The following is a 27,137-nucleotide window of genomic DNA, read 5'->3' as shown; positions in this document are numbered from 1 at the left end:
ATAGAGGAATTTACTTGATATTGTTTAGCCATAATTCAGATGCAAGCTGCTTTGATTTACACTTTGTTCACTAAGTTTTGCTTTTATATGCACTTACACTGTACACTGGCCTAAGCTTTGTAACTCAAGTCCCTTGCTGAAGAATTTGTTCCAAAATCATATTTGAAAATTGGGTACGGTAAAGTTTAGAAGCTGGACAGCTAAATAGGTAGAGCTAGGAGAATGAATGAAAAAGTAAAGACTCTTCAGCACCATTTACGGTCTGCCACCTTTATCACAAAAGGGTGGCAACCTTCATAATCACGGAAAAGTGAGCCTGCATCAAGTGGGCATTTCAGCCAGCAATGTCTGCCTTCAATACCTCCAATACAGTTTGGAACATTGTGTTTCTCAAAAAATATGATGGCCGTTTCTCTCCAGAGATGATCGTCAGGTACTCGCGTATACAGTGGCTTACTGGCAAGTGAACGGAGATACAGATAATTCAGAATGACTCTAGTCAAATAATTCTTCATGAATTGGATCAAATCGATTTGCCTGGTGTAAATGTGGCCTTATTTTCTTAAGTTTGCTTGTTTATGTTGTTGCCATGAAATATTGCTGTCACTTCCCAGAGATCAATGGTAAATTGGTACTTTCTTTTCATTGTCTTTTAAGAAATGTGTTAGGCAAAAATTGAATTTTAATATTACATTTGTAGCCTTTCAACGTACTGTATAGTTTGAAAGGCATAGTTTAAAAGTCTGTTGACTTATTCACTGCAGCGAGATGTTTTTGTTATGATGTCCTTTGAAAACTCTGTCTCTCTCTCAACTGAAGATTCTTTGCAGTGCCCCTCTTACAGCTCACATTGCCTCCCTTTGATTTTACATCCAATTCTTTTGATCACTTCCTATTTGGCTGTCCAGCTTCTATCTCTCTCCCCATTGTAACGCCTCCCTTATCAACAGCGAAACCTTCAGGCAAACCCTGCAAGGGTGTAAGTATATAACTCAACATTTTGTTGAAACTACAGTTTATTACAGATAATTCCTTTCCCCTACAATAATTTCTGTGATTTTTTCCATTAGTCTTCCACTTTATCAAGAATGTTGTTTGTCTTTTGAGTTTTTGTCCAAAACACCAAATGTACCATTGTATCCTTTTGTTTTAATTATGATGCCGTTTATTCATCCGCACTGATGAGAAGGGCATCCTTACAAGATGAATATCAATTGCTTTTGCCTTTGAGTGGTCAATATTTTTACAAATACTGACCACTTCATTTTAAGGTTTGAATGAAAAGTTTTGAAAGGATAACACCACATTTTTGTGGTTTGAATAGTTGCCAAAGCCAGAAGGAAAGTCTCCTGTATTTGGACAATTCTGTGAAGAAGCTTGAATGATGTTTATACATATGAATTTTAAAGTATGAAATATTAATTAGGTACAGTTATTTTCAATCTTTATCATATAGATTTAATAATTGGTCATCACCTTATATAGTATTTGATCTTTATTTCAGTTTGTTCTAATAAACTGTTACATTAGATGCCAGAACATTTGGTACTTTGTTTTTGAGTTCCAAACTTTTAACTTTTTGTAGAAATTTGATTGACCTAAAAAGTGAGAGTACTCCCAAATGAGCAGACAGTAATTTCCTCTCGAAAATGGAATGTTAATTACTGACTGGGTTCTGTTTTGCTATGCCAAAGTTGGATTTTATAAAACATTATCTAACATAAGGAAAGTAATACAATAACATCAGTAGAATAAAGACTTCTATTGTATAACAATTCCCAATAAAAAATATATATTTAGAGGTTACTGAGACATGCATTTTAAGAATTAATAAAAAGCATAATGTCTGTCACATTTTGCCTCTCAAAACATTTAATATTCACAAAATGGAGGAATAATGTATGCAATCAATACAGTATTCCCTATATATATATATATATAAAAATGCCTGCATTCAAAGGTTTACCATTGCATGACCAATTAGTATACATTACTCAACTGCATTGAAAATCAACTATGATATGTAAAAATAAGTGGTACTGTACATGTGTAGAAAATTAATGCAATGAGGAACCTAAATGACCAGAACAATGATGCAAAGAATAAATTTCTTATTCCAAATGTAACAAGTCATTTGCTGTATTGGTACCCATGATATAAACAAGCTTTACATATGTCATAATACAAAGCTCATGTTGGTGATGAACTCTGAATCGCGAGTAAACTTCAATAAGAAACAAACCTTTGCTAACTGGACAGTACAATACTTGAGCATTGTGAGGACCAAATACTATGTTAAGGACTCCAAATCATATAAAAGTAGAAGCATTCTGTCTCATATTCCTGTTCCCATGAAGGAAATATTTGAAAATACTTTAAAACATGATTCATTCTTTAATTTATCTATCAGATCCTTGTCACTGAAGAAAAGAATGCTTTACTGAAGTGAAAAGAACAGACTATTCCGTATGAAAATACACTGTATAATGTATGTTTTGTGAAAAAATGTCGGAAAATCTGATGATCAACATATGGACTTAAAATGTGAACAGTTCCAGAAAAGTGTAGATGAAATGATAAATTCATGCAAAAAGATTAAAAATCCTTTGGTTCTTATGACTCAATTTGTCTTCATTCTCTCGTTGTGTGAAAGAAGTCTAATGCTGAGATTCTTCTTTGCACTATTTCTCTTCATTATGTTGAGAATAGAGCATCTATCAAAATGGCTTCAGTTGATTTCCAAAGTAATCTCAATAGCATCTCCTAAGTTTTTAGTGTCAATACTGTAGACTAGATATTTTATAACCATCCAGTCACATAGTAGACAATACTATTAAAGCTAAAGCAATGGCAAATTAGGTGAAAGTTGTTTGATTTGTGCATACTGTCAAACAAAAGGATGGGTTAGTATATCCTCAGATCTATACTATGTCTGTCAAATACAGCATTTTCAACTTCTGAAGTACAATTCTTCCTCTCTTTTCCTCAACTGCACAATGCCTTTAACTACATTTAGTGAATGCACTCTAGCCTAAACAAGATATGGTGATATGTATCATATGTAAACATTTTGGCAGAGGCTACCATCACATATAAAACAAAAATAAATGAAAGAATTGCTTGGACCACTCATTTACCCTTAATCAGAGGATGTTTGTGGGTAGAGTAGGTTAGTCTACTGCAACTTAGTCTCAAGTTGTGCAACTGGGAGATAAATTTGCATATCAGGATATCAGGACAATTATTAACCTTGGAAGACCTTCAAATCAGTTGAAAATAAGAAGTAAATGTATAAACAGGGTAATGCCATTTCCACACCCTCTTGGCACCATTAAGAGAGATTCCAGTACTTTTACAAGTAACATGCATTAAACGGACTAGTATGTAAAGCATTTATATACTGAATCTTATGGTAAATCATTGTTGTACATCTCATCGTCACCACCATCAGCTTCGTCACTGTGAGATGCAAAATGCATCTGTGAAATTCTGCCACTCGAGTCTTTCCCGTTCTTTCTATTACAGAAATCCACTCATCTCCTGTCTCATATGTCTTCCCATACTTAGATGCCCACAGGAGCCCAGCTGACACCATGCAAACATTTCATCCATGTTAAATTAGTCAATGATTTTTGTTTGTATTTGGCACATTGCTGTGGAACGTAAGGAGAGAAGTAAAAAAAAAACCACGCTGTTTTGGGGTAACAACGACTAGAAAATGGATGCGAGTCGATTCAAATTATGCCCTTACCATGGTCAAATTTCCTGGTGATATACAGAAATCACATAGTTGTCCAATATCTGATCATTTCATGCATATTCAAAACCTTTCCTAGAGATCTGATAGAAAAGAATTTTTGAACTGCACACAAGATCACCTTCATCTAAGCACAGCCTGATGTTTAAAGGACTAATTTGAATGAATGAATGCTCTCGCTATTAAATTCTGCCAGCTCAAAACCTAGTTCATACCTGTTGAGCCTAAGTTTTTATTAACCCTTTAACGCCGAAGCCCTATTTACAAAAACGTCTCCCGTATGCTGGCGGCGTTCGGTGAGTTAGCGCTGAAGCAGAAAAAACGTTTTTTTCAAAAAATCACAGCACGCTTAGTTTTTAAGATTAAGAGTTAAGTTTTGGCTCATTTTTTTTGTCATTGCCTGAAGTTTAGTATGCAACCATCAGAAATGAAAAAAATATCACTATCATATATAAATATTGGAATATATGACAGCGAAAAAAAAAAACTCGTATATAATTGTATACAAATCGCACTGTAAGCAAAATGGTTAAAGCTAATGACTTAATTTTTTTTAGTTGTATTGTACACTAAATTGCGATGATTTTGGTATATAACAAATTTTAAAACGATCAAAGCAACACAGAGAAAATATTATCACAAAATGATGCATGAATTAGATTGTAGCGGACGTAAAATTTATTTTTTTTAAAAATTCACCATAAATCGAAATATTGTGCTAGAGACTTCCCGTTTGTTGAAAAATGAAGCTAATTGATTGAATATTACTAGACTGTAGGTGTTTTAGCTTACAATTGCAGTTTTCGACCATTTCGGTCGAGTTAAAGTTGACCGAAAGTCGAATTTTTTCTATTTATCGTGATTTATATGAAAATATTTCAAAACTCATAAAAGCTACAACCATGAGTTTTTTTTGTTGTATTGTAAATGAAATTGCGCACATTTTCATATATAAACCTTTATGTAACGACTAATATAAAACGGTGCAAATTATTACGACGAGACGAAAGAATTTCTGAGATGTTCGGCCAAGTTACCGCGCAGACGTAAGGAAAATGTTTTTTTAAAAAATTCACCATAAATCGAAATATTGTGCTACAGACTTCCAATTTATTGCAAAATGAAGGTAAACGATTGAATATTAGTAGAATGTAAGTGTTTTAGCTTACAATTACAGTTTTTGACCATTTCGGCCGAGTTAAAGTTGACCGAAGGTTGAAATTTTGGCAGTTATCGTGATTTATGTTAAAATATTTCAAAACTGATAAAACCTACAACCATGAGCTAATTTCTGTTGTATTCTACATGAAATTGCACACATTTTCATATACAAAAGTTTACGTAACGACTAATGTAAAACGATGCAAACATTACGACAACATGACGAAAGAATTTCTGAGATGTTTGGCCGAGTTACCATGCGCAGAGCGTAAGGAAAAAATTTTTTTCAGAAATTCACCATAAATCGAAATATTGTGCTAGAGACTTCCAGTTTGTTGCAAAATGAAGGTACATGATTGAATATTACTAGAATGTAAGAGTTTTAGCTTATAATTGCGTTTTTTACCATTTCGGTCGAGTTAAAGTTGACGAAGCTTGAAATTTTGGCAGTTATCGTGATTTATATGAAAATATTTCAAAACTGATAAAGCTACAACCATGAGTTATTTTCTGTTGTATTCTACATGAAATTGCGCACATTTCCATATATAAAGCTTTATGTAACAACTAATATAAAACAGTGCAAACATTACGACAACGTGATGAAAGAATTTCTGAAAGCGCGGATGTAAGGAAAAAGTTTTTTTCAAAAATTCACCATAAATCGAAATATTGCGCTAGAGACTTCCAATTGGTTGCAAAATGAAGGTAAATGATTGAATATTACTAGAATGTAAGAGTTTTAGCTTACAATTGCGTTTTTGACCATTTCGGTCGCGTCAAAGTTGACCGAAGGTTGAAATTTTGCAGTTATCGTGATTTATATGAAAATATTTCAAAACTGATAAAGCTACAACCATGAGTTATTTTCTGTTGTATTGTACATGAAATTGCACACATTTTCATATATAAAATTTTATGTAACGGCTAATATAGAACAGTGCAAAAATTACGACAAAATGACGAAAGAATTTCTGAAATTTTCGGCCGAGTTACACGTGAGCGGGCGTAAGAAAAAGTTTTTTCAAAAATTCACCATAAATCGAAATATTGTGCTAGAGACTTCCAATTTGTTGCAAAATGAAGGTACATGATTGAATATTACTAGAATGTAAGAGTTTTAGCTTACAATTGCATTTTTTCGACCATTTCGGTCGAGTCAAAGTTGACCGAAGGTTGAAATTTTTGTAGTCGGCGTTTGCTACGTCCACTCGGCATTCAACAGACAATTTTAGTCGACGTTTGCTATGTCAACAGGCGTTTAAGGGTTAAGAACCTCTTAAACAACTAATTAAAATTACCCTTTCGGGCAAGGTGCCGATGTGATTTAGAACTGCAAACTGCATTACACAAATACCATAGTTTCTCAAATTTATATGAAAGACAAAATGTATAATGATTTCAGAACCTAATCACTTACTTGCCCTTTTGTGCTTAAATGTCTTACAACAATGAAAATATCACAACTTGCACAAGGGGTTTTGGAAGATTTGTTTTGATATATACAAGAGACTTATGGGACACACACAGCGCAGAAGAATCGCTCAATGTAATTACCAAGTGTTTCTCAGGTTTGCCATCATATCTTGTTACTTTAACTAAATCATTCAATATTATCTTTACAAAAATCAAGGCCAGATAATATGCACAATCACACAAACCCAAGTGATTTGCATTACAAAGAAATGATATCCAGCACAATGTGAAGAAATGAACTTGAATCCAATAATGTTTTCTCGTACCTGAGGTACCACAAAGACCACTGGATCACCAGACTGAGATCCCCTTCAATGTTAAAGATGAGCACAATGGCTTACCGTTTCATTTTGAAGTTTGATACAAAATGATTGTCGCTCACATTATCACAACCCCTCTAATCCAAACCTTATTTTTAATCATTATCTTCATTATCATTATCATCATCCCACTCATCAATCTCATCTTCATCACCTTCGTCAGAATCATCAGACTCTGACTGAATGGCCTGAGCGCGGATCTGCAAAGCCTGATTCAGCAGTAGGGCCATACCGTCCAGCTGAGGACACTTGTCTTTTGCACCCTCAAATTGATCTTTTACCTGTAAAAAACAAAAGAACATGAGTCAAAATAAAACACAGCATGAATGTGGTCTGGAAAATTGGAGTTTGAAAATTTTATGCACAATAAACTTGCAAATAGAGAGATAGAGAGAGAGAGAGAGAGAGAGAGAGATATTCCTGACTTGTGTATTAGTAATTATTAGAAATCAACTTCAAAAAATGAAACCTGTTTGTGGTCATAGCTCACTAAAGGCTTTGGCATGAGATTAACTGACAGAGACACCCTTACTGATTGGCTTAAGAGCTTTCCTTAACTGTCCTACCCTTTGCTTATCTCTTGTATTTTCTCTTCTCTATTTTTAAGCCATTATAATCCCTTCAAAATGGAACTGCCATTGTTTTCCCTCTGTCTTTCCACAGGTAATTTACAAGAACAAAGGAAATCTGCTCCCAAAGTGATAATGAGGCACCTGAAGATTAAAGAGTGGCGCTGGATTAATGCAACCATCACCTGCAATCCTCCAATGGTTTGTCTTGATATCCCGTTTATCCCCGATACTTATGGCCTGAGGTTATAACAACAAGGCAAGGAGAAATCCCTCCTTTAGGCTGTCTTAGGGGTTTTATGTGATGATCTTGATCAATGAAACACCTGGATCTACCACAGGCCTTCCCGCCTAAATCTGAATGTTCAACCAATGAGAGTCTTGATCTCCTTTTGACCTCCTTTGAAGATCCTGAATATAAATCTAGATGGAGTACTTAAGGAGGAGATAATAGATGTCAGAGAGAACAGAAAGCAGAAGTCAGAAGGTGAGTGGGTCCCAGCCACGCATGAAGAGTCAATAATAGTATTTCAGCATGACAGACTGAGAAGTCCACTGGGGTGAACAACTCGGCTGCTAGGCAGAGCAACCTTTGATCGTGCATTCCTTCAATAGAGATGCTATGTGAAACCACTGGCCACATTCCTTCCATTGAACCAGAGTCATTTTAGTGCCATCTCTGGGAGATCTACTATATTTTAGTACACAAGAACACTGGAAACTCATGTGCCAGTCAAATTAAGTACTGTACTGGAACCGACAAAAGTTAGGCGCAAGGCACGAAAATTAAAGAGAATCAGATTTAAAAAAAAAAAAAAGGGGAAGTAATAAAATTAACTTGCACTTTTAATATAAAAAATCATTCCACAAGGGGAAATATGATATTTTCATAATAAAATAAATTTTTGAACATACTTACCTGGTAGTTATATATATAGCTTAAGTCCCTGACGTCACGGCAGAATTTCAAAAAACTCGCGGCAATCGCCGATCGGTAGTCAGGTGAACCACCTGTGCGTCCTCTACCCAGGTACCTGGAACCATTCCAACTATTCCTCAGATCTTCCATGCCCCTAATCTCTAGAGGGGAGGAGGGTGGGAATTTAATTATATATAACTACCAGGTAAGTATGTTCAAAAATTTATTTTATTATGAAAATATTTTTAAACATCTAACTTACCTGGTAGTTATATATATAGCTGATTGACACCTTTGGTGGAGTGTCAGAGACAGCTAACATCGTTGGAATTATAATATAATTAAAGTTGCAAAACAACTCTAGGTTCCTACCTGTTAAGGAAGCTTACTTCAATGTTTTCCCTCATTATGTCTGCATTCCTTAAGAGATCCAGCGATCCACCCAGGGGGCTGAAAATCTCTAGGGGCTGTCAACCGGTGTATAACCTCTATGTGACTAGACATCCTCTCAATACCCTTGTTCCGGGCGCTACCAAGGAACTTTCATCCCAATGATTGCGGAAGACTGCGTCCAGTCTTCACAAACAACCATAAAAATTCTCAATTCCAAGGTAAGAAAAAGGGTATTGGTTTATAGGATTGTAGGGGTATTCCCCTCCCCCACTACTGAATTAGATGCTATAAACAGACCCAGCGTATAGCAGTCTTCGTATAATGTTTGGACTTGTTTTAGATAGTGAGAGGCAAATACTGACTTGCTTCTCCAGAAGGTCGTGTCCAAGATACTCTGCAGGGACCTGTTCTGTTTAAGTGCTACAGAGGTTGCTACTGCCCTGACCTCGTGCGTCTTTTACTTTCAGAATCTTGTGGTCCATCTCGCTACATTCCATATGTGCTTCTTTTATCAACTGTCTGATAAAATAAGACAGAGCATTCTTCGACATCTGTACAGAGAGCTTTTTGACTGAGTACCAAAGCCCTTCTGAATTTCTTCTTAAGTCCTTTGTCCTATCCAGGTAGTGCCTTAGAGCCCTTACCTGGAATAGGACTCTCTCTCTCCTCCCCTGTGAAGTCCGTTAGATTCGGAATCTCGAACGTTCTGGGCCAGGGTTGTGATGAGTATTCATTTTTTGCAAGGAATCCTAGTTGCAGTGAGCAGATTACCTTGCCTTGTCTAAAGTCTATATTCTTGCTGAGAGCATGTATCTCACTAACGCTTTTCGCTGTGGCCAAACTGACCAAGAAAAGAGTTTTCATGGTGAGGTCCTTTAAAGATGTTCTCTGTAAGGGATCGAACCTACTCCCCATGAGGAACCTCAGGACCACGTCTAGGTTCCATGCTGGTGAGTTCTCTACTCTCTCCTTAGCAGTTTCGAAGAATCTGAGTAGGTCCTGGAGATCCTTATTGTTTTACAGGTCCAAGTTTCTATGTCTAAAAACTGCTGCCAGCATGCTCCTATACCCCTTAATGGTAGAGGTAGAAAAAAAAATTAAGCTTCCTCTTAAGGTGTAGCAGGAAGTCCGCAATTTGGGTTACAGATATACTGGAAGAGGACACATGGTTGCCCTTGCACCATCCTCTAAATACCTCCCACTTGGATTGGTATACCTTAATGGTGGATAACCTCCTTGTTCTTGCGATAGCGCCAGCTGCCTCCTTCGAAAAACTTCTAGCTCTTGTGAGTTTTTCGATAGTCCGAAGGCAGTTACTAGTAGCGCTTGTAGGTTTTGGTGATATCTTTTCAAGTGGGGTTGTTTGAGTAGATCTACTCTCTGAGGTAGGCTCCTCGGGATGTCCACCATCCATTCCAGTACCTCTGTGAACCAATCTCTTGTCGGTCAGTAAGGGGCCACAAGGGTCATTCTGGTCCCCTCGTGTGACAAATTTTTTCAGTACCCTGTGTATTATCTTGAAAGGGGAAAATGCATACACGTCCAAGTTGGACCAGTCCATCAGGAACGCGTCTATGTATGTCCCCTCGGAATCTGATACGGGAGAGCAGTAAGTTTCCAGTCTCTTCGTTTGCACTGTGGCGAAGAGATCCATGCACTGACGTCCCCAAAGTCGCCACATGCTTCTGCAGACGTCCTGATGTAGCGTCCATTCTGTTGAGAGGACTTGATTTTTCCTGCTCAGAATGTCCGCCCTCACATTTTTCTCCCCTTGGATAAAACGGGTTACTAGTTTGACTTCTTCTCCTTTTCCCAGAGAAGAAGTTCTCTTGCTGTCTCGTATAGAGACCTGGAGTGAGTGCCCCCTTGTTTGCTGATGTAGGCCAACGCTGTCGTGTTGTAGGCGTTGACCTGCACCTCTCTGTTCTCCACTGTGTGTTCGAACTCCCTGAGAGCTAGAAGGATTGCAGTTAGTTCCTTCTGGTTGATGTGTCACTTCTCCTGCTCTCTGGTCCAGGAGCCCGAGACTTGTTCTTTCCCTAGTTTTGCTCCCCCTCCTGAGTCCGACGCGTCGGAGAACAACACTAGGTCTGGGTTCCTCTGATGTAGAGAAAGGCCCTCCTGGAGCTTGACGGGGTCGTTCCACCACTCTAAATACGGCCTTATTGGTTCCGAAATGGGGATGCACTTGGTCTCCAGTTCTATTTCATTGTCCCAGTTCTGATTTAGATGAAACTGTAACGGGCGTAGATTCAATTTTCCAAAGGAGACAAACTGTTCTAGCGAGGAAAGGGTCCCCAGCAGACTCATCCATTCCCTCGCCAAGCATGTCTGTCTCTTTAGAAAGTCCTGAAGTTTTCTTAAGGCTTGTCCCGTTCTTGCAACAGAAGGAAAAGCCCGAAAATCCTGACTCTGAATCTTCATCCTAAGGTACAGAACCTCTTGGGATGGGATCAGCTGAGATTTCTCTGTTTATCAGTAGACCTAATTCCTCCTATACCTGAATCGTGGTCTGAAGATCCTCCAGGCAGCGTGTGCGGGAAGGAGCTCTGAGGAGCCAGCCATCTAAGTACAAGGAGATTCTGATGTCTCTCGTGTGAAGAAAAAACCTGCTACATTGGTAATCATCCTTGTGAAAATCTGTGCTAGACGCTTGACGCGAGTGCATCCTGCGCCCTGAGCTACCTCCATGTCTTGGCTTCCAATATCTTGACGCCTGACGTCCTGACGTCCAATGCCTTGACGCTTGACGTCTTGGCGTCCAGTTCCTTGACGCTTGCCGTCATGGTGTTTCACTCCTAGATGCTTGACGCCAGTGCATCCCGCGTCTAGAGTTTCATTTTCACTACGTTCAGCGTCTTGAACCTCTGGACGTCTAGAAGCTTTAGTTGGATGTCTGTTATCCTTCTTCTCTCTGCCTGGTTGCCACGCTTGCACCAGAGAAGACAAAGTCTGCTGCCTATTTTGCAGCAAAGCTATCTGCGGGGCTTCCTGCTGCTGGGGACAGGCTGGGGAAGCCTCAACTACGGGAATTATTTCCTCCTCGTCAATAATGGATCGTGGAGAGGGTTCAGCAGACGAGTACCAATCCGAAGGAGGAAGAGGAGGATGTACGGAAGGCAGCACAGCGTCCACCACACTCTTGCTGCCTGGTATCCTGACTGAACAGGACTGTCTACGTTTGCTCTTAGTAGGAGAGCTACCCTTGGAGCTGAAAGGGAAGAGCTCCGGGCTGCTCCAGTGGCTACAACCTGGAGCCTGTGAAGTCTTATCATGAAGTCCCTCAATAGGGGGTAACTTCCTCTTGAGAGGTCTCGACTCCGATGCCAGACGCCAGCCCCGTCTGCTTAGGCCGAAACAGAGAGCCCGAAACCGGAAAACCTTTCCCCTGTGGACAAACCTCAGAAATTTCTTGGAGTTCGGGTGAATGGGGATGTGAAAGTACGCCTCCTGGAGGTCCAGTGAGGCCATCCAGTCGTGCTTTCTGACCGCTGCTAGAACCGATTTTGTCGTTTCCATAGCGAACTTTGTTTTCTGCACAAAAAAGTTGAGTGCACTAACGTCTAGCACCGGTCTCCAACCCCCCGAGCATTTGGGGACCAGGAATAACCGATTGTAGAATCCTGGGGATTTCGGATCTTGAACTCTCTCTATGGCCTCCTTTTGCAACATCATAGACACTAGTTGCTGTAGAGCCTTTGCCTTGGTTCTGTCATTGCATCTGGCAGAAAGGTCTATTGGTCTTGCTGCTAGAGGGGGGTCTCCTCAGGAAAGGGATCTTGTACCCCTCTTTGAGTAACTGAATGGACCATAGGCCCGCTCCTCTTTTCTCCAACACTTGCCAGAAGTTGGACAGTCTGGCTCCTACTGCTGTTTGAAGGTGCTTCACGTCAGACTCTGGCTCTTCCTTGCCTGGAGCCTCTCTTTGTTGATCTTTTACCAGCGGGTCTCGTATTTCGACTGAATGACTTTCCACAAAAGGGCTGAGTCACAGGAGCTTCTCCTTTATGCTTCTGCGTAAAGAAGCTCGCTGGGAGCACTTTCCTCGCTGTCTACGTTACAAGATCTCGTGTGGCCTTTTGTTGCTAAGGCCTAAGTAAAATCTTTAACTATTTCCTGTGGGAACAGATGCGACGACAGCGGAGCATAACGAAGCTCCGACTTCTGAATGGGCGTGACCCCATTAGACAAAAACGAACAAAGAAGGGCTCTTTTCTTCAAGATGCCTGCTGAAAAAAGAGCCGCTAGTTCATTGGCACCATCTCTGATAGCTTTATGCATACAGGACATGAGGTGAATAAGCTCCTCTGTGCCAGTGTTCTGAAAGTCTTCCGTCTTCTTCCCCAAGGCTCCCAGGTTCCAGTCCCAGAAGTTCAAGACCTCAAAGGCCCTGAAGATGCCCTTGAGGAGGTGATCCATCTCCGATGGAGACTAAAACACTTTTGCCTTTCCCATGGCTACGCCGCGTGAGGTGTCTACGAGACTAGAGAAGTCCCCCTGGGATGAGGCAGGAACTCCCAGGTCAAGAGCTTCTCCAGTCTCGTACCAAATGCTCGATCTGGACGCTAGTCTGGCCGGGGGGAAAGAGAACACGGTTCGGCCTTGACCTTTCTCAGTGGCCATCCAATCCTGCATGGTTTTCAATGCATGTTTGGAAGAGTGAGATATAATCATCTTCGTAAATGCTGTCTTCTTGGAAGTCTCCCCTAAAGTAAATTGAGAATGGGGAGATCGAGGGGCAGCTGGTAGAAAGTTCTCTGGAAAAAGTTCCGTAAACACCGACATCAGATTCTTTAAGTCCGACGAGGGGTGATTCTCTTCGTGTTTCTCTTCGTCGGGAACTAGGTCTAAAGAAAAGTCTGGAGAAGGAGGAAGATCGTCGTCCACCTCATCCGACTGTTTGGCCGTTACTGAAGTGGCGACGTCTCGCTTACTGGAAGTCGTATCCGAGCTGGCAGAGCGTTCGGCTTTATCGTCCTGGCGTCCAGCTTCTCGACGCTTGACGTCCTGGCATCCAGCTTCTCGACTCTTGACGTCCTGGCGTCCAGCTTCTCGACGCTTGACGTCCTGGCGTCCAGCTTCTCGACGCTTGACGTCCTGGCGTCCAGCTTCTAGACGCTTGACGGAGTCCATTTCTACTGTTTGACGCTTGTGGTGTTCCGTTTCTGGACGCTTGACGTCAGTGCATCCCACGTCCAGAGTTACCTCTGCAATGGGGACTGCCTCGTCCGACGACGAAGAGTACAACATTACCTCGCCTTTCCTATGGCGAGGGTGAGCGTCCTGGGAAGCATCAACAGGAACGCTCGAGGGGACGATCGCTTGGGAGCTAAAACCTCTCGCCTCCCTTAGCCTGTCGACTTTCCTTCTCCCAGGGGTTGGGGAGCTTGGAAGAGGTCTATGGCTAGGAGCACGACAGGTCCGAGCGGTCACACCCTCCACTGCACTTGCACTAACAACGCACTAACACTTGTATTCTTTAGATCTCTCATTGTCGACCACATATTATCCCTGTAATCTGAGAGGGATTTTACCTGTTGGCCCAGGGCCTGAATGGCCGCCATCATATCTTTAAGTGTTGGGTCTTTACCTGTTTCAGTAGGGGGTTCAGAGACTACCACTACGGGAGAAGGATCAATAGGGTAGTTAGCAAGGGGCAAAGAATTAACTATTCCCTGGCTATCTCTAGAAGAGCGAGACATAGTACTCTTGGCTCTTCTGAGCCGGTCTTTCAAGCTTTCTCACATACCAACTATAATAAATCCATTCCCGTTCTTCACACATACTGAGTGGGGATCCAAGGAGGCTTTAGCAAGCAGGGTCTTGCATCCCCTCGCACACATTCTCATACTCGATGAAGAGTCAGACATGTTGTGAGAAATTCCAAAAGCAAATCCAAAAAACGAGCGAAAGCCAAAGCCAAAGTGTACTTCACCAAAATAAGTTGCGAAAAACACGGGCTACGAGCGAAATTCCAATGATGTTACCGGCACGGCGGCAGGAAAGATCTGAAGAATAGTTGGAATGGTTCCAGGTACCTGGGTAGAGGGCGCACAGGTGGTTCACCTGACTACCGATTGGCGATTGCAGCGAGTTTTTTTAAATTCTGCCGTGACGTCAGGGACTTAAGCTATATATATAACTACCAGGTAAGTTAGATGTTTAAAAATATGAATTCACAATTTCTTACAGAAAGTGTTTTAGTGTACTTGAATTCAGAAGTGTTTTTAGTTACTTGAATTCATAAATGTTTGTAATAGTCATTCCTGAAATTAGTATTTCCATAAAATTAAATTTCATTGGAATTCATATCATTGTTGTGACAAATCCATTGGTGCTGGGGTGTTTTTTATGAAATGTTGCTCAACCTTGTAAAGCAGTGTAACACTTCTAACTGCTGTTTAAAGCACTTTCATGTGGATATAATAAGAGTATTATAAGTACTTGTAAAAGAAATACTCATGTGAAAATACAGGTAATATGTCCAGAACTACAAGTACTATACAGTACCTGTCTTTTTATCGGTCATTATAGGTGGCTTGTTGCTTGAATGCCTAGTATTTTGTATCAGTTAAATTTGGAGAGTTTTGTATCAGCTAAACGTAGAGTAACCAAGGGTTGGGAAAAATTTAGTTATGTGCATACTACGTGTAATGAGTAACTTCTCATCTCTATAAACTGTTTCTGTTTATTCTACCGTTGAAATCTAGTGAGCTGTACTGCTGTTACAAATGCTTATAAAAAGTATTTTGAGACAGACTGATCCACTTTTATGTGAGAGGGGAACAGAATGAGGGAAATAAAGCTTTCTTTTATCTGCATAAGATTAAATAACACACACATATATATATATATATAAATGCATTTTTATATGCAGTATAAACTCTTATCACACAAAAGGAATGTGTGGATACATAAATTGTTATCTATCTTTTTCCGTACTTTCTATTTACGGTATAGGTCTATCTTTATGTCTGTCTGTTTGTCTTTCTGTCTCTGTTTTCCTATCTATATCTCTATCCCTCTATCTCTCTCTCTATATATATATATACACAAATACATATATGTACTGCATATATATACTACTGTAAATATTGTCAGGCCAGGTGCAAGGCGTTCAGAAATTGAAGGGGAGACGATCTGAACACTCACTGACTGAAGCTACTGGCCCCAAAGACACAATAAGAAAGCACTGTTGTTCCTGTTATGAGAAGCTTTCACAGAATGAGGGAAGTGCTGTTGCTCGAATAAAAGCAAGAGGAGTGAACACACTGTGAGAATTGTACTGACAGACCTTTCCTTTCTCTTCGTTGTTTCAACTCGAAACATTTTGTTGAAAGAATGTAGGAAAATTTCAGGATTTTTATTTTTATTTTTTCCGATGTAGAAGCAAAGCAGAAAAAGTATTGTTCTTATTTTTGACAAAGAAAAGGAAACATTTTATTTTTTATTTCAGAAGTAAAAAATTTACAAAAGTATATTTTTTTTCTTTTGATTCTTATCAATATAATACAAATTGAAAATAAGCAAATTTTCTTGATCTATGAAATTTTTTCAGTTTTTCTGCCATAGGAAAATAAAGAGTAAAAAAATGTTTGCCCTTTTGCCATCATATGCATTATTTGCAGTAATAAAGTATTTAGTTAATGCTCTAGGTTGATTTATTTTTTCCCATAAACTACAATATTGTTTTAATGAAAACAAAGCCTTTTTTAAACTTTAAGATACTTAAAAAAATATATATAATTGTAAAGTAAATGTACCACATATGGTACATGCCACTAATTAAGGGAGTCCTCTGTCAACCATATGTGGAGCACAACGCAGTCAGCGTGTTGATCTTCAACCAGCGGCTAAAGGTCCTCCCCTCAAATGAAAGGTGCAACTGTAGACACATTAGGCCGACAGAAAGAGATCTGGCCTGGGTAACTCGTGGTCTTCAGTACTAGGCTTGTGTGCAAAGTGCTTCATTGTGATGGTCGTTAGTTTGAAATGCAGACGATATCAATAATTCAAGTTGTGTGCCCTTCATAAGCAAATACAGTATACACTGAATGTAGTGTAACATAATTTATACATAACACAAGCCTATGGATTAAGAAAACTGCATCTCATGTAAAGATATTTTCCAGAGGCAAAAACTTGCATAAAACTGATCAGCACTTTCTGTAACTTGCAAGAAAAACGGCATGGCAGAACTGACAAAGACAAAATGTATTGCCTACTTACATTCTTCAGCTGGAATCCACCTCTGATTTGTTCCAACAGCTGATTCCTTGAGTCTGCTACTGGTTGCCTTTCAGTAGGTTTCACTTTCTGAGAGAAGAAAGAGCTTGGATTACAGAAGGATCAACCTAAGTTTCGTAAGGTTATGCGCATTATCAAAAGGCAACTTAAGTTTTATAAACAAATAATTTACAGAGAATACAATAAGGTACCCCACAACTTTCATTCAGAATAAGCCAAGTTGTATCTAAGTCCTAACAGCTCTTTCAAAACTACCCATGCCAGAGGAATGCACTGAACACACATACTGTACAGTAAATCCAGTTTTTGAACACATTAAATGAAAGTTCACGACTTCAAGACACCCCAGTAACTGCCAAAGTCTTTGTTGAGGGGTTTCTTGGTACCTTAGAGGATGATCATTAAACATTATCTTAGTATTTTAATAATTTGAATTTTCTACTTGTTCTGATGGAAAAGACACAAAAGCAAACTGAAGCATTATAAGCGAATAAAATGCCATGATTCTCTATAAGCCAAACAAAACAATATAGGAGCAGTATTGTCATCTGTGTTCTGGACAGAAAAATGCTGCTAACTTCTAAGCATAGCATTTGCTTTTTATTTCTATATACACTGTACTTTTAACAGATCACTGATAAAACAAACTAATCAAACATTTGATGACTGTACTTTTGTCATACAACAATCTTTTACACCATAAACAGAATTCAGATAACCAAGCATTGCCTTCTGACTGCACAGTACTGTATTATTAATTGGTGCATTTAAAAGTACAAAAAAGCAGTTGCACTGTAAGAGGAATACCGTCTCTCTGTTGCTCGTGATTCTTAGTTCTTTTTGTCTATGTTGTTTTCCTTAATCTGAAAAAACAACGCTGAAGGGGACTTCCACAAAACTCTCATAGGAACAAATGTTACTGACAAAAAAGCATTGAGTATTTTTGAGGTTACTCTGCATCTGGCAACAGTCATTCAGCCTTTTAAATTCAGCTTTTATATTGAAGTGAAGCAGTGACAAAATGGCAACATGAGAAGAAAATAAACTGTACCTGGCCACCATCCTGACTGTCCTGCTGTTTGGAAGAAATGGGGGAGGAAAAAAAAAAGGCTTAGTTACTGGACTCGGCCTTCACTATAATGTTTAAGAAAACCCCGTCAGAATATTTTTGGAAAAAACCTTTTGCCTATGAGTCTTAGACCTGTGGTTTACAACTGCAATTATGCTCTGCTTTTGAGAAAATATTAAACATCTACTTAAATATAACAAAGATGAAGGTTTTTATTACAAACATCACAATAAATGCACTGAATGATATATCTGTTTTGAGGAAAAAATATGACTGAAGGGGAACAAAGAGAACAATCAATCCCAAGACCTTGGTCTGGGTGTGGTCCTTACATGATAGAATTCTCATTTCTTTATATATCACCTTATTCTTTGGAAAAGGGCATCTCTAGAGAACTGTGCGTATCATCTCTAGTACGGAATTCCTGCCCAGGTACTGTACATAACTACCCATGAAACTGTTTTCAAAGCACACAATGTATCAGTGTTAATTAGAGCCCTTTTACATTAGAAACAATGATCAAGCCCACTCTCAACATAACTTTTAGGTGTTCTGTAACATTCACGAAGGGGAAAAAAAGACAATGAAGGGCACTTACTTTCAGAGGACCGCCACCTATGCGTATCTGACTCATGAGAGTCGAATGAGGGTCAGAAGGTGCTGGGCTGGGAAAGCTAGGTGGTGGTGGTGGTGGTGGCATACTCCCAGGTGGTGGTGGTGGCATACTCCCACGTGGTGGTGGTGGTGGCATACCTCCAGGTGGTGGTGGTGGCATACCCCCAGGTATTGGTAGTGGAGGATGAGGTGCAATACCAAAGGGAGGCAAGTCCGTGGGGGGAGATGAAGGTGGAGGTGGCACTTCTCTGTGTGGTGGGCCCCATTTGGCAAGAGTTGGAATGGATGATGTTGGTGGAGGTACACTGGCATTAGCCAAGAGTGGCAGTGGTGGAAGGGGACTCTTCTTAGACCCTGCAACAACAAAAACCAATGAGTTCTGGCAAAGTACTTATGAGGCTGGTATGAGGTGCGTTCTCATACGGGAAAATTAATCATTTCAGTACAGTACATAGAATTATATATACTGTAGTAACCTCCTTCTAGCTTGCTTTTTTTTTATATGCACTACACAAATTACACCTTTTCCCTATAACCATCTTTAGTATGCAATTCCTTAAGCCTTCTAAGGCTATTCAACAAAACCTTCAGTTTTTATTTTTGTTTACCTCAGGTTTATGTTTCTATGATGTCAAGAAAGTGGCAATGGGGCAAAGAAACAAAAGGGAAGGAAGGAGAGAGTATACCTTATTGAAATAACCTCTGCTCAGCCAGGCAAGCAGGCTGCTCAGTGCTATAAGTATGCTGAATGATTCACAAGTTTAAAGTATCTTAATGAGGGTAGTATTCCTCAATAAATTATCATCACTAGTCTCTCTCTCTCTCTCTCTTGTGTTGTGTATCATTGCTTTCCTGTAAGCTTCAATACAGGTAATATTCCTAAATAAACACCCATTAATAATGTAATGTAAATCACTTTGTTACTCCACAAACCCACTATTTGCTATGGATGGTGTGTTTTTCAGATGTAAAATAGTCAGGTTGGAACGACTGCATGTGATCTGATATTAGTGGTTGCAGGTTTGGCTGCTATATCAGAGTCTTCATATCCATTTATGCCTACAAAGGCAGGGTTTAATATAAGTCAACATTCACACCAACTGTATACAATGAAAACCTTATTTGTTTCACAGGATAATTTGTAGGACTATGCAATATTTTTAAAGGGCCTCTATAGGACTTCTAGAGTTACATAAAAGATTACAAATTTCTGTGGTGGCATATTTTTACCGATTTTCTGAACACAGTTGGGCTGTGAAATAAGAGGCACAAGATATGGAGACAGGTGTTCCTAAATGGCAAGGAAAACAATATTCAAGTAAGGACACTCAGTGAGTGATTATTTATGAAAATTATTATTGGGTCACATGGTCCTGTAGTAGGAGAATTTAAGAAGTGGTATAGTAGTTCATAAAACACAACTTGTCAAGATCTGACTAGAGAAAATTCAAGGCCTCTAAAACAGACTCTATGCCTTCATTTTGAATTATTCTAGTGTCTTGAATAAACTTGACTCCTAAGAACTATATGACACCATAATCTACCATGGGAAAACAGTTAAATTTTTATCTATCAGCACCTTAAGTAGTGTGAGAAATTTTTAAAATAAAGTTTAATTTTTCTTTTTTCATCATCATCTGAAATTTTCTTAATTTAAATAAGTCAAAACATGTCCTGTGGTGTTTAATCTTCAAGATAAATATGATATTTCTCAGCATCAAAGAATTTTTAGAGTAAAATAAATCTCAAAAACTCTCCATGTATTCTTTGGCCTCTCCTAACCCTACAAGAAGGTTACCTTTGCTAGACAGTAAGCAGAACTCCTGTACATGACTGAATGAACAGTAGAAATTATACCTATTTAAAAGAGTAAATAAAAGTATATAAATTAAAATGATTTAAATTTGTGACTTTTATAAAATGAATTTTTTAGGTACTTACCTTCTATCAGTTGCTTTATCTGTGACTCTGGTGCTTGTTTGACAAGTGTTAAAATTCAAACAGTCGTTAATGAACTCTCCCGATAGTTACCCTTACTTTCTGGAGGGTGGGGTAAGAAAGCGATAGCTTTGCATTCTTCTCTTAAACGCTTGAGAGGGCAGGAGGGAGGGTTCTCAATGACAGAGTGTGGGTGCCTAAAAAACTGATTTCATCATGAAAATCACCATTCTTGAGGTGAAACTTACCCTTTATCATTTGCTGACTCCAACATTGTGTGCTGGAGGAGGGTAAGAGATTCCCTATAACCAAATTATCAGATATCACTAGAATATCCTCACTGCTGCTTACCTGATGAATATAGTCCCATGGCAAGTATCTGTCAGTTGAGGATCTGGAACCTTGCTGCCAAAAGGACTTTTCTTCCTTCTTGAGGTTGGAAAGGAAGACCTAGAAAAAGAGGCAGTATAGCCCAAAGTATGTTTAAAGGAAGAAAAAAGAGGCAGGAGGTTTCCATTTAGAGGCCTGGGACTGGTGGATAAAAGTTCTATTTTCGGATTTCTCGGCCTCCGCAGCTACAGATGCGGACAGTTTGTAGTCTATTATCTTCCCAAAGGGATGACCTAAAACTAACGACTGTTTGCCAAGGAGGGAGACTGAAGGAGCCTGCAGAGAGCATAGTTGCTCTTTCCTGTGAACTCTGAGGTTGCTCGTGACAAGAGACAGCTCCCCTATCACATCATGAAAAGCCTTCGTCTATGGAAGCAAAAAACCTTAATACCTTAACAAAAGGATCCCTGGCCAAAGGAAGTAGTAGTTCACCAAACTCCTTCAAACACTGCTCAACAGTGTTCAGCACGATTTCAGTGAAAAATGTAGCTTCGATGGCATTATCAAGCTTTTATGCATACTCTTGGCCTCTTGAATTGAGAAATGCCTGACACAATTGCACTCCTCTTGGCCAGAAAAATCACGGAAAAAAAAGTGCCGTCCGCTACTAGATCAAGAGAAAAGGGAGAAACTCCCCTGTTTGATTTGCTGTAGCCTTCCTAACAGGCAGGCAGGGAGAAACAAAAGCGAGGTTCCTTTAGAGATTTTCTTACGCAAAACCTTTGGTTAAATCTCCCAAATACAGATTCTGACAGCTTCAATGAAGGGACAGGCGAAGAATCCGACCCCAACCTGGAGGCTCTCAGAGAGTGAGGAGCCTTAGCAGACTCGGCCAAAAAGATCTGCGGATACCTGTCCAAACACAACTGAACCAGTTCCTTAAAAACTAAGGGGACAGATTCTACCTTATCCAACCTATAGAAGCGAATAAGGAGAATGCTGACAGGAAGAGCCGGGCCTAAACAAGTCTTCCTCATCTGAGACAAGAAGCCTCTTCGGAACCAGACCAAGGTAAAATTATCATAAATCCACTCTGGCAGATGCTTGGGTGCTGAAATGTCTCTCCCAACACCATGAGACAATACACCAGACACAGGGGAGTGAGAACTCTTTTTTCCTAGGCAACTTACCCTCCAGCACTGGAGAAGCCTAATGCACCCCACTGAAGCCATTAAGAACCCGTTTGCGCATACTTAATGCCTCACTTGTCCTACGACTCAATGACTCCCATGACATTGACACTAACTGTAGCCTCGACAAATCTCTATGCCCTGCCGTCTCTTGCGGTCTCACCGATGCCTCACGCCAACTCGCTGACACCCCATGCAGACTCAATGGAGCCTCGACAACTCTTGTAGCCACGACGAAGACATATGGAAGCTTAGCAGAACTCGACAGACTTACGGCAAATGTCTGGCACGCTTAGCCTTTGGGTGGGAAAGACAGCTCATAAAAGCAGCAAAAGCCTTGGATGCGGACATACCTGTGGCTTTGATGAAATCAAAACTTGTATAATTGGCAACAAAATGGGAGACTTGGCACAAACACTTACTATCAGAGGACTCGAGACTAATAGAGATGGCTGCAGGAGCAAAGGTAGCGCTCACTATGGATCAAAATTGGTTACCTGGCTCAGACGAATTGCTGGAATAACCATGGGATAACTGAGTTAAATACAAAAGGTCTAGACCTGTTCACCCTACCATGCCTGTCCTTAAGTGAGCCTAATCTACAATCGTCTATGGAGGAACGAGAGGCAAAGGTATGCGCAGTAGCCAAAGGAATTAGGGGATGCTCTCCCCACCAATGCATTAGACACATTCGATGCAAAAGGCTCAAATTTGTTACACAAAAATTCAGTTCTAGATTTAACCGAATCAATATCTGACTGCATTAAATCTAACCCACTACCCTGAGCTGCCTTGGTGGGTGTAGAAGGATCTAAATTCACTAGAAAAGAATGTATAGACCTATCTCTTGTCTTTTTGACCAGGTTGTTAATTCTCAAAAAGACCTAGATCCAAGACTAGCTGTTCTCTTCACTCTCTTTCTAAGTCTGTCCTCCTCTCTTCTGATTCAACAGTTTACTATCTCTTCCTAAGACCAATCCTTGCAATGGTCATAATGGTTGTCTGAATCACAATTTATCCCTTGATGATCAATGCATATTTCATGAGTATTGTAATTCCATGAACCCAATCTAGTCTTACAACCACTTACCTTAAAAAATCTATCAGATTTAGATAAGGAAGACTGAGAAGAAGACACCATATTGTCAAGAACAAACCACAATCCCGATGATCCAAGAAAACAAACCAAAATTCAGAGCATTGTCTAAACAACCGGCCAGTGTCATCGAGAGAAGAATGGGAACCAAGATGATCGCTGTCTTGCCCCCACCCTCCAAAGCGGGGGGGTTAACTATCGGGAGCATTCATTAATGATTGTTTCACTTTTAACACTTGTCAAACTGTGCCAAAGTAGTCACAGATAAAGCAAATGGTAGAGGGGAAGTTTCACCTAAAAAATAGTTAATAAGAAAGTACGCAGTCACAAAGGTTCATTCACACATCAGTATGTCTTGCTATAACAAGAACATTGTAACAAAACATTTTCATGTTATGTTTGACCAATGGTAACAATGTGCCAAATTCTATGGTAACAATGTGCAAAATTCTAAATTTCCAAAACTGAATGGTTTTCCCTCATCATATCTTTATTGAGTGGATTTTAATCTCTATTCTGTTTTTATTTTGCATGATTTCAGATGTCATGTTTGTGTAGCGTTTCAACAAAGTGTAACTATGCAACACAGTGTATTCTGCACTTCTTATGTTTTCCTTTATCTGAGCTTTAAACAAAACGATGCATAACCATGCATCCAGTATAATAAAATTCTTTAAATACTGCAAAAGCTGAAGCCCCAACCATTTGCACATATCGAGACACTGTAGGCCAAGGAACTTTCTTAAGAAACAGCTGGGAAATTTATACCATATACTGTATACTGCTTGGTAATCTGTTAGAAGTTTTTCAGCCCACTGGTATGTCAACTTCAGGGAATCTTATATTAAAATAAATAAACAGGAAAAATAGAAGGCAAGGTATTTTTTAAATAAATGAACTGAAAAAACTACAATAATCAAAATGCTTTAGCAGCTAAACCCACTTTAATGCACTGAGACAGTTGAATGCAAGCAGCTTGCCAACAAAAACAAAGACAACGTGTGATAGTTTGACCGTATTTCTTTTAATTCTGCAAGTCTAAACTGAGGTGCACCTTTGAGGTAAATGTCTCCAACGCCAAAAAATATGGTAAATGAGGCAGTTTCCTGTTTAAAATTAACGTTACTTTGTTTACATTGTGATGCCATGTTTAATTACTGCTCCTCTTGTCTGTAGCAACTGATGGAACATGGGGTTTTGACACAGTCACCCCCGCCAGACCAATCAGCCTTGCTAGGCTACACAATGTTCTTCAGGCTATTTTCATGAGTAATTTACAGCTTTTTATATTTCATTCTCAAACTGTATTCATGTTATGCAAGGGTTCAAAGTCAAACACAAGGCAGTGTGGTTTTGAAACTTACAAAATAAAGGATATACAGTATAATGAGCATGAAAAAGACAGAAAGTGTGAATGTTTTTTTCACCACAATCATTGTTTAATCTTTTATAAAACCTCTTACATATTTCACTTATTCTTAGAGAATGTATAAACATGAAACGCACAGTACACACTTTTAAATGAGTCTGCACTAATGTTCACTCAATTTGATAAAGAGTACATACAGCCTAATCACTTCTTTGAATAAAAATCCTTCAGTAATTAAGCTAAAAACAAGATCTTACCAGCCTAAAACTATTGGAGTGAATTGCTTATAAGTATTAAAAAAAAAGCCACACAACCTACTTGCAGCACCCTGCTCTAGCGGTGGTATCGGCATTGGAGGTCGTGGAGAGGGGTTAGGTGGTAGTGGTGGAAGAATATGATGCAAGCTCCAAGGAACAGGAGGAGGAGCGGTTGCATTTGTATTAAGTGACCTACGGGGAGCGGGTGGGGACACGGGATAGTTTGGTAGAGGGGGAGGCATGCAGTGGGATGCAGTGCTGTTAGCAGACACTTGTGGTGGGGGAAGGGGTAGTGAGGAATAGAGCTTGTCCTCCTCCACGGCCTTCTCCACTCCGCCATTCCTCTCAATGAAATCGTAGATGAACTGTCGAGTTCTACGATCCGAAAGCTGTTGCTCGCTTACACCGACCTACATCCATAAAAGAATATTAAATACATGCAAATTATGATTTTTAAATAATTTGGACATATTCACTTCAAATGCACTACTGAAACGGATTTGCAGCAAAATGAAAACTGCTTACCACCCTGAAAAATCCTTGAAGCTTGTTATCATCAATAAGCTCTGGCATTCCCTTGTTTGCTTCATAATCAATATGCTTGATATGCTTGAAGTCAGTTGGCATCCCAATCTGGTGTTTGCTGTGGGAGAATAACATCTCAACTTCCATAATGAAAAATATCAGCCGGAGACTCGTTCCACTTGCAGTAAATACCACAGGGCAAAATCACAATAAAAGCTAACAGTTAAAGAGAAAGTAGGCTGGGGGGTATTTGGTGTGAATAAAAGCTTATGGATAAAAGATGGCTATTACGTAGAATTGTGAGACAATTACTCCCTAAAAGTTACATAAGTCATATTCCTTATGATATCAGGAATTCTCTATATAATTCATGTATATGCTCTCTAATTCTGATAATTAAGAACCCTTTTCAACTCATATCAATTTTTTTCACACAAATTTCCAAAGAAATAATGAAAGTGATAACTATTTCTTGCTGTAAAAAAAAAGGCCTAAACTGTTGCAGCAAAATTAGGGAATGAATGTTAAGCACTGACATAATCCATTAAAAAAAACTTAATATTTAACATTAACTCAATTGCGTCCTAAAGATTTCTGAAAAGAGTCCTACCCCAGCTTCCTCTTGTTTTTGTCGCTAGTCTTGTTTTGCTTCGTTTTGTCCTTGGGAAGGTCAAATGCAGGAACTCCTGTTTTCTGGGGAATTGGTGGAGGCAGTTTAGGTTGTTTTTGCTGAACAGGCTGCAGAGTCTGTTGTTGCTGTCCTCCTCCTCCTCCTCCTCCCATGCGCACTGTTGGAACCAGAATAATTACTTACGCTTATACAAGAAGTGTACTATTGAGACCAGAATAATCATTTGCACTTTTACAATGCGTACTGTTGGGACCACAATAATTAATTGTGATTATACAATGAGTGTACAGTTGGGGCCACAATAACTAACTGTAATTATACAATAAGTGTACTGTTGGGGAAAGAACAATTACTTGCACTTATACAAGAAGTGTACTGTTGGGACCCAAATAATTACTTGCACTTATAAAAGAAGTGTACTGTTGGAGCCAGAATAGTTACTTGTACATACTGCATAAAGAAGTGTACTGCTGGGACCAGAATAAATACTTTTCCATCCAAGTCTCACTGACTTTATCGTTTCTCAGCTTCTGTGTTCTATTCTTTTTACTGCTTTCTTTCTCCTCATTTCCTGTACTTGCAGAGATCACTGTATGGCAATTTCTTCCTTGTCAGGCATGCCGTCTCACCTGGTAGTGTAAAGTTACAATCCTTCTCTCTAATGTAGTCCATTCATCTCATTTAGAATATATTGTAGCTTGTGTATCAGCTCCTCCGATCAGGGGCGTCATTTAGGGGGGGCTAGGGGGCAACTGGCGCCCCCAAGACTCAAGATGCACCCCAGCCTCAACTTGCCCCCCTTACCCCACCAAGCCCCAAGAAGTAACAGCAGCTGGTTTTCCATTATTCCTACCAAAATTCAAATGTGTCATCACATTAAGTTATATCTTTCTATCTATCTATTTTATGTGCTTCAAAAAGCACATTAAATAGCTCAAAATAAAAAAAAAACCCAGGTGATTAGGCTCGCTTCGTTCGCCAAACTGCCTTTGCCGCCCCACCCCCCCATCGAAAATCTGAAATGACGCCCCTGCCTCCAATCTTGAATGTTATTAATTTCTCGCTGGCCTTCTTGAACACTACAATCAGCATCCCTAAGGGAACCTAAACTCTGACAGAGTTTCAATGATGCTTTTCAATCGCAGTTTCTCTCTCCAAGACTATAACATCCCATCACATGCTCAAAACCACCTCATATAAAAAATTTGGTTTCAACATTATATTTGTTTAATTCATCTATCATAGGCCCTAAGGGTCTCATCCCAAAGGGAGGAA

At 39.5% G+C, this 27,137-nt stretch overlaps 1 protein-coding gene across 9 annotated transcripts in view; it reads right to left on the bottom strand.

The window, feature by feature from the left end:
- Positions 1 to 1,743: 1,743 nt before the first annotated feature.
- The window catches only part of LOC136856043 (actin nucleation-promoting factor WASL-like), a 62,870-nt gene continuing 37,476 nt past the window's right edge, over positions 1,744 to 27,137 (bottom strand). For 2 of the 9 annotated variants that reach the window (XM_067133605.1, XM_067133602.1), the window contains 7 exons: positions 25,842 to 26,019; positions 25,232 to 25,349; positions 24,768 to 25,116; positions 18,510 to 18,880; positions 17,894 to 17,914; positions 16,825 to 16,911; positions 1,744 to 6,995 (listed from right to left, as the gene is read on the bottom strand). In XM_067133605.1, the coding sequence (XP_066989706.1) occupies positions 6,810 to 6,995; positions 16,825 to 16,911; positions 17,894 to 17,914; positions 18,510 to 18,880; positions 24,768 to 25,116; positions 25,232 to 25,349; positions 25,842 to 26,019 (1,310 nt within the window). In that variant the 3' untranslated portion in view covers positions 1,744 to 6,809. Of the gene's footprint in view, positions 6,996 to 16,824; positions 16,912 to 17,893; positions 17,918 to 18,509; positions 18,881 to 24,767; positions 25,117 to 25,231; positions 25,350 to 25,841; positions 26,020 to 27,137 lie in introns of all 9 variants that reach the window. The other 7 variants (XM_067133607.1, XM_067133601.1, XR_010858202.1 and 4 more) reach the window with 6 other exon arrangements.

This window comes from Macrobrachium rosenbergii, chromosome 34, assembly GCF_040412425.1.
Source record: "Macrobrachium rosenbergii isolate ZJJX-2024 chromosome 34, ASM4041242v1, whole genome shotgun sequence".
In the NCBI taxonomy this organism is placed as follows: Eukaryota; Metazoa; Arthropoda; class Malacostraca; order Decapoda; family Palaemonidae; genus Macrobrachium; species Macrobrachium rosenbergii.
This window is presented reverse-complemented; position numbering and strand designations above follow the sequence as displayed.